Consider the following 7,500-nt stretch of genomic DNA (forward strand, 5'->3'; position numbering starts at 1 on the left):
GGGGGCGTTTTTAGTGTGATTATAATGTTTGTATTGTCTCTTTTAGATCTAAAGGGCGGGGGGTTTTGTTTAAATCTCTTTTTTAGGGAAGGGGGAGCGAGAATGAGACAGAAAGCTAAGGAAACGTAGAAAATAGAGCGAGATATTAAATAATAATATGCTTTAAAAAAAGAATAGTTGCGACTTTGAAGGGGAAAGTGTAAATTTTTTATGTGATAGGTAGAAGGAATTTATAAGAAAATTTATGGGACAAAAAAGATATGAAAAACATGTGCAGATTAAAGTAATAGGAAACTATCAGAGTATAACTATACAGATCTTCTTATTATTACTGCAGTCTAGTTAGTAGTGAAGGGTTTAACTTCGCTCGCAACTGCATAAGATCATATGAGCGCGCGAAACACAAGATAGTTTTGTACACAACAGTTTACTGTACGGCCGGCTCGGGTCAACTGCAGTCTATGCCCTATAGAAGCTTTAAAAAAAGTTAGAACTCAGCGGGTGGATCTTATTCGTTATCTTTTGATACCACAAACGATATTTATTAAAGAGTTTAAAAAATGTAGGCTATTTATCTTTTGAACAAATTTCACTGGGCATGGATATTTCAACTCTGATTTTTTTAACCCACTAGATCTAGATCTATGTGCACAGCACGCACGACTCAGCGATTTCCTTTTTCACGCCGCTTCACTGTGCACTACGATAAAGCACTATTCTAGCGCTCTGAATGAATAAAATTTCTGACAGGAAACTTCCGTTTCCGTTTTGCTCGCGATCAGGAACACATTTTTTTGCAGTTCAAATTGTGAAAAGATCAAACTTCTGTGGAGGCAATAAGGGTATGATATAGACAGACGACGTAAACTGATCTCTTTATGAATTGATCTGGTCGCTCTTACGTATTTCAAGGGGTTGTTTTGCTTTTTATCCTCCCCTCCCCACGCCGACACATGTCCTTTAAACTATCGTCTTTAACCCAATCCGTACGTCGTGTTTTACTATCGTATCCATACGACGTGGGGAACTCTGTACCCCCTCTTTCCAAAGAGGAAATTTACTCGTTAATCTGACCCGTGCGTTTCGTATAGCAGTCTGTCAAAATGATTTTTTAAGAAACAATGAAAGCTTCAAAGAGATCTTCGCACTAGAAGTATTCTAAAATGTGAAGAATACAACCCCTGGGGTACAAAATGACCCCAGACGTACGAATAGGGTTAATCAAAGAGGACCTGGGTTCTCTACATGATCTCCAACAGTAGTATCTGCACTAGCGAGAAAATTGGCATAAGACACAACATAGATTTAAGTCTTGCTTTAAGTTTACAAACCTATGATCTCATTCGAGACTTTAATAAGCTCTGTAGGTATGAGATGTATCATACTGGACCACGAAGAGGGTGGCAATAGTTCAGATACCCAACAAGCCCCAATTTGGGGAGGTATTTTTTAAGGTTTTACACTTAGCTGGGTCCTATTGGAGATATACATTATCCGAAAGTGCCGCCTCATAAATAACATTATAGTGTCGAAGGGGGAAATACATCCAAACAAAATCCAATGACCAATGACTCAAAGTGTAACCAGCTCTATGAACTTAACATTTCTGAAGTAACAGTTCAAACACAAAAGTCATATACTATATATATATACAGACCAGATCTCCCACCTCAGCGTGTGCACTTTAATTCTCTCCCACCTCCCCCCCCCCAACCCCATGTGGAGTCCTCAAGGTCAAATTGTTTTATTTTTTTATTTTTTTTTTTTTAAAAAAAAAAAAATTTTTGGGGGGGGGGGTCTCTCATGGTCTAGAAGTTAAGGTGTTCATTCAATAGGTCCCGGGTTCGAAACCTGACAGCGACAGATAATTTTCTTCTCTAAGTTTTTCTTGTTTCAATATCCTTTCCTGCTCTCTAACAATGTTTTGTTGTCTGCCTTCGTCTCTTATTTCTGCCCCCCGCCCCACCTCTCCCCACATTTGCCCCTGCTCTGGGCTAAAGGTCTATTTCTGCAGGCTTTCTCCCACCTCCCCTTGGCTCCTTCTTACTGCTGTCTTTCAGCCACACCCCTGTTCTTTAGGTAGATAAGATATAACACTTAACCTTCTCGGAAAAGGGTGAAAAAATCTCCGAGGTCCCGGTGCAAGTTGCGAACATTAAAGAATCCTTTGTGGTCCTAAATCGACAAGGGTTGGCTTCGGCCGCCACCTGTGCAAAATTCAAAAGTAATTCCTACCAAACTGAAAGCAAAGATTAATGTGCCCCACGCGCTCATATGACCATAGGCAGTTGCGAGTGTCCTTAAACATTGACCAAAAAAAAATAAGAGTCCAATGATGGGTTGTTGGTGGGTGTTCTAGTGTGGTCTGGTCCTTCTTTGCCATCAAATGTCTGTCGTCCTTATATTTTTCTCCATCTTTTCTTTTGTTTCCTAGTAACACCTCTTATGCTCGGCACTTACATGACCCAGCACTCACATGATACCTGTGCTGTAAAGCTCTTAATGAGACTAACGAATTCAATGCATTTATGAAGCTACAGTGGATATTTCAGAGACGAGGTGGAACATACATTGTGATCAGCCTATCTTATCCCGGACTTGACTTTTACTTTTAACCGCCGATACCCTTTTGGTTGTCACAGGAAGAAAGAGACGTCTCTCTGTCGCCAGCCGGAGAGCTTGGGTCAGGGGGATGCCGTGGGTCGTTAATGTTTCCTTGACTCCATCTATCCAGGTCTTTCTCGGTCGTCCTCCCGGACTAAAGACGAAATAAAACCTGCTCCAGGAAAGATTTCACCCGTCACCGGCCCAGACTGTCATGGCGTATGAGATCCAGATTAGCCTCTTCCTGGGCCTTGTAGGTATTGCTGTCTACTCGTGTGCCCGGCTGTGCCACATAGCTAAATCCAGGCACCGGTTCCATTTGGTAAGTAAAAAATCAGTTATAATGTGTTTGGGTATTATGTCCATTTCAAGAGAATATTTGCTATTGTATCAAGGGAATGGACATCGGCCACTATTCATCTCAAAAGAGAAACTGACAGCGAGATTATAAGAGTATTAAGCAATCTATTGTACGATATGTTTTATATGTTTGGTAAGGCATTTTTTCTTTTAAAAGATCACCCAAGAATTCTTTGACTCTCACTCTCTCTCTCTCTCTTTCTTTCTCTCTATCTCTCTCTCTCTCTCCGTCTCTCTCTCTCACGAGTCTCTCTCTCTCTCACACACACACACACACACGCACACACACACACACACACACTGACACACAAACAAACTCAGACAGACAGACAGACAGACAAACAGACAGACAGACAGATAGACAGACAGACAGACAGACAGTCAGACAGACTGACAGACAGACAGACAGACAGACAGACAGACAGACAGACAGACAGAGAACATGTTATTCACAACAATATGAAAGAGTCGAAAGAGCCTAAAACACGACATGAACTCCTCGCTGACAGGTAGGAAAGGTATCCGCCATCTACTGCTACCCCGTGGTGTCAGGCCGGGGGAACCCTGTGGAGGTGGCGCGCTGTGGCAAGGACGGGCTGGGCAGCATGGGGCTCACCAACGGCCAGTTCGTTATCGTCAAGAAAACAGGACGCGGTCAGCCTAATTAATTTACGTCCTACTTTTTTAGTCTAAGTTTAATAAAGAGCCTTAAGGGGGGAATAATTTGAGTACATTGCGTGTTTATGTTCAAGATGAGTATATCATAGAATAAACTAATTTTAAGTACCTTTTCAGTAAGCACAAGAGAACTTTACAGTGCAGTTTAATTTAATTATTTACTTTTTGAGTAGACTTATACTTCATATAAAGTCTAAAAGAAACAGTCTATCACTAAAGTTATTTTCGGGGTTAGGTTCTGTTGAAGTCGGTACATTGATTTAGGGTATTTGAGTAATTCACTTGTATATTGGTAATCTCTCTGCACACACAAACGTTCAAAATGTTTGAAGATAACACCCCCTCTCCCCTAAACCTACACACACATTTCACCACCTCATCCCCCCCCCACACACACACAACACAGACAAGCAAATCCCACATGTAAACACATACATACACACACATATTATAAGAAATAAACACACACGCGCCCGCACACATACACCACCAAAATCACACAATAGCACACCCATGAGCACATACACTCACTTACACACACACACACAACACACACACACACACACTTTACTCACATACACACGCACACACACGTACACACACACACACACACACACACACACATACACACACACAAACACATACACACACACTCACACACACATACTCACTCTACGCCTCTCCATCGTTTCACTCACTACCTGGTGTAAGTTTTTTTCTGAACAAATCTTGAACAACATCAGACAAACAGTCAACTAACGTTATATAAAAAAGCAAATCCAACTCTTCCTTCAGATAGATCTCTCTTCTAGTGTCCGCATTTTCCACTATCAAGCTCTGAAAGACAATTCCCTATTCCTACGTGATATACAGTCGCGTTATTATGTTCAAGATGACCGCCCATTATCGAGAGGGAAAACGGTAATCTTAGATGGTTTTCTCGGACAATGTCATTGTGAACAGAAAAAAAACAACTCAAGGAGGAAGAGAAGAAGTTGTCGTTGAAACCGGTGGTTATTTTTTTAAGCCATGTGGGACTTCAGCAAGTTTGGCTGCTTGTTGTTTTTTTCAGAATTTTCTCCAACCAGCCCTAAGCATACAATAAAGCAATATTTCGTAGAGGAAATACGAGGACTGGTAACAGTCTCTGATGGCCATGATGCTGTTATTTCAGGACCAGGAGAGGCAGGCACGAGGTACGATAACTTTCAACACTATCAACAATACTGCAAACGTAACTGTATGATACTTGTATAATATGCATGTTATTATATTATAATTACATGTATAATATATAATATATATAACACATTTTTCTATAAATTACACACAGAGAGATATATATTTATAAGTAAGGAAGGAATGGGGTACCGTGATCGCCAATGTCTGCTCCAGAGCTGACACACGAAGAAGAAAGCATGTATGCACAAAGAGAGAAATACAGAACGAGAAAGAGAACGGGAGAGAGAGGGGGAGTGAGAGAGAGAGAGAGAGAGAGAGAGAGAGAGAGAGAGAGGAGACGGAGAGAGAGGGGGGGAGGGGGTGGGGAAAGGGAGAGAGAAAATACCTTCTCTGCGCCAGAGCTGTTATGTCGTATGAGAGGCACTTCATCAGCGAGGCAGTAGAACGGCTTTTCTGTGGTATGGTGGGCTCTTTTCACTACTTCTGTCCACAGAAAATGATCTTGCCTCCTTACTTTCTGTTCATAATATTAAATGTTGTGCTTTCTTGCGTTTCCTTCTCGTTTATTGACAATGAAGGCATATGTTCACGTTTCTCTGTAGCTCACAATTTTACTTGCCTGGTCTTGTAATTCGTACGTTTCTTTCGTTATCAGTGCCACTGGAAATATACATGTACATAGCTTGATAAAATTGGCTCAAGTTCCTTAACATTCTAATAGAAAACGCTATAATGAGATTTAACGACTGAAACGTAATCCGGTTTAGCAAGAAAGGAATCATGGTTCCCACGGCTTATTTTCTTTTCAATTTCCTTCGATGTTGTAAAGTGGAGGATTCTAATGAATTCGTTTCATTCATCGTCTTACTTTCTTTCTATTTCAACATCAACATAATCTAAGCATATTATTATGTACATGGATGGTGTCACTTCCACCAATGGGAATAAGGCATTACGGTGCTTTTGTTTTTTCTTTCTTTTTCTTCTCATATCAGGCTTTTACTATCTGCTTGTAGCCTTCATTTACACGAGCAAAACCACAATCAAAGTAACAAACCTTGGTGCCAATAACAAAGACCCCCCCCTCCCCCCAAAAAAAGCGGTCTGTGGTGCTATGATCAGGCTCTTTGACGTCGCACGCAGAAGACTTGAGCTTGATTCCCGAGAGGGACGAATTTTTATCGAGCATCTCGGTTCTTGATGCTGGGATAGTATCAATTTCAGCCAAAGTTGGCCCTGACAGGCAAGGTCGAAGCCCGCCTCCTAAATGATCAAAATTTTGATTGTGTCAACGGGAGCGTACAGATACCTTAATTCGAAATAACAAAAAAATGTTCATTGACACCCAACTCTAGTTATATGACTTTTAAAGAACTCAGTCGGCGTTTGTTGTCTTTTACGTAACAAAGTCCCCTTGCTCGATGAACAGGATCCAGGCCAGGCTCTCTGCTTGGAAGCCCATAGGGCTTTCTGATCCAGAATCTTTCTATTTTCCCGATCTCGCAGTGTTCCCATCAAGTTGTATGATAAGGACGTCTTGATACAGGACAAAGCGAAAAGGAAGGTCGTGCAACAGATTCACTGCGGTGAGAATATTTGCGCAGGTTACGACATGGGTGAGTAATATTTTTGTCCAGAAAATGAGAGGATAATTAAGAGATTGCTTAACAATTTCAGGTTCGAGAGCTTTTTTCAGGGAGGCTAGAACTTGCTATGTGGTATCCGCTTACTCTTGAGGTTGCCTACCTTTCCTAGAGAACCGTGTGCGTGTGTCTGTGGGGGAGGGTGGGGAGGGTGGGGGGGGGGGGTCGCACAGGCATAGTAGAAGTAGGTTGACTGTCGACTCAACGATGCCATTCTTCCAACAGGCAGTCTTCTCATTTTTTCATTGTGAGCTAGAGTATGGCTGACGAATCCACTGCAAGCGGCTCACTGGGGGCAGGGCCGTTGGGGCAATTTTAATACTGGGACATATCGCGCTCTCGGGCGGTGAGGAGATTATTGTGGTCACTTCGAGCTGTGTCGAGGTTTTTATGCGCTATGATGGTCTGAGCTCGCAAAGCAGTTCTGTCTTTAGAGGAGGAAGAGGATAAAGGAGCATCTTAACATAGACAGCTGTTATCTCTAGATAATATGATTATCATTAATGGTCAAGGTAAACATTAAGCAAGTGAAGCAAAGGGATGTCATGAGAGAAGACTGGGAGAGAGAGAGAGAGAGAGCACACTGAAGGAAAGGTAAACGTTACCTTTTTTTTTAACCTTCCAATCCTAACTAGACGCAGTGCGTATATCCGGGATCTCCCTTTTCCGTGCGGCCGCATTTTGGAACCTGTGACGTTATGTGAAAGACAGTTTAGCTTAGTATAATAAGACAGGGTGGAGCAGGGGTCGAAACAGACCAGTAACCTATTCAGTAAGCTTCTGACTGGCCAAACGATCTGTCGGGGGAAGGATAGAGTGAGGGAGAGAGATGGCTTACCGCTGTGTTGTTAACATCCATCTCTACGTTCGTTGGCAGTGTTAGGTTTATTTCATGGCTTTAAATTATTAATCCACCTCTGTTTTGAAACTATAACATTTTTGTAAGTTTGCTTCACGTTTCGTCACACATTCCTATATTTACCTACACTTCACCATCATCATCCGGTGCCTTGCTGACTGGCGTGGGCGATCA

At 41.9% G+C, this 7,500-nt stretch overlaps 1 protein-coding gene across 1 annotated transcript in view; it reads left to right on the forward strand.

The window, feature by feature from the left end:
- Window positions 1-35: 35 nt before the first annotated feature.
- Window positions 36-7,500, forward strand: part of LOC101853538 (mitochondrial amidoxime reducing component 2) — a 10,026-nt gene continuing 2,561 nt past the window's right edge. The window contains exons 1-5 of the mRNA XM_005094830.3: window positions 36-842; window positions 2,735-2,926; window positions 3,474-3,618; window positions 4,715-4,838; window positions 6,331-6,440. Coding sequence (XP_005094887.1) covers window positions 2,819-2,926; window positions 3,474-3,618; window positions 4,715-4,838; window positions 6,331-6,440 — 487 coding nt within the window. The 5' untranslated portion in view covers window positions 36-842; window positions 2,735-2,818. The remainder of the gene's footprint in view (window positions 843-2,734; window positions 2,927-3,473; window positions 3,619-4,714; window positions 4,839-6,330; window positions 6,441-7,500) is intronic.

This window comes from Aplysia californica, unplaced genomic scaffold, assembly GCF_000002075.1.
Source record: "Aplysia californica isolate F4 #8 unplaced genomic scaffold, AplCal3.0 scaffold00090, whole genome shotgun sequence".
Taxonomy (NCBI): domain Eukaryota; kingdom Metazoa; phylum Mollusca; class Gastropoda; order Aplysiida; family Aplysiidae; genus Aplysia; species Aplysia californica.